At 35.0% G+C, this 389-nt stretch overlaps 1 protein-coding gene across 1 annotated transcript in view; it reads right to left on the reverse strand.

The window, feature by feature from the left end:
• Positions 1-389, reverse strand: part of LOC119591962 (TLC domain-containing protein 2-like) — a gene marked incomplete in the record, with an annotated part of 36,123 nt that overhangs the window by 5,472 nt on the left and 30,262 nt on the right. The window contains 1 exon segment of the mRNA XM_037940716.1: positions 130-259. Coding sequence (XP_037796644.1) covers positions 130-259 — 130 coding nt within the window.

Raw genomic sequence — 389 nt, forward strand, 5'->3', positions numbered from 1 at the left:
TATACATATATATTTATGTTTTACTGTTTTTTTTTCTTATATTTATACTATATATGGAATGTGCATAAAAACGGTATAATAACTATAACTCGTCACAAATGAAAAAAAGACCAACGCTGCGTTTCTCACCCAACAAACATCCTGGTCCAGACTGATAAACCAAAGCAAGCTATAACACACACGTGGTGAACCATTAACTCATACGATGACCGTTTCCTATGATGCAATGCCATGTCTAGGAAGTCGTGTACAAAGTAACCTGCAAGAAACTCAATGCGTAAATGCTTTTACATGGCATATAATATAGGCAAACTGATTCAACCTTTATTTTAGTGCCATATTCCAGCAGACAGCATGTATGCATATTTGGGGTGAGTGTGCATTATATA

The sequence above is a fragment of the Penaeus monodon genome, chromosome 29, assembly GCF_015228065.2.
Source record: "Penaeus monodon isolate SGIC_2016 chromosome 29, NSTDA_Pmon_1, whole genome shotgun sequence".
NCBI lineage: Eukaryota > Metazoa > Arthropoda > Malacostraca > Decapoda > Penaeidae > Penaeus > Penaeus monodon.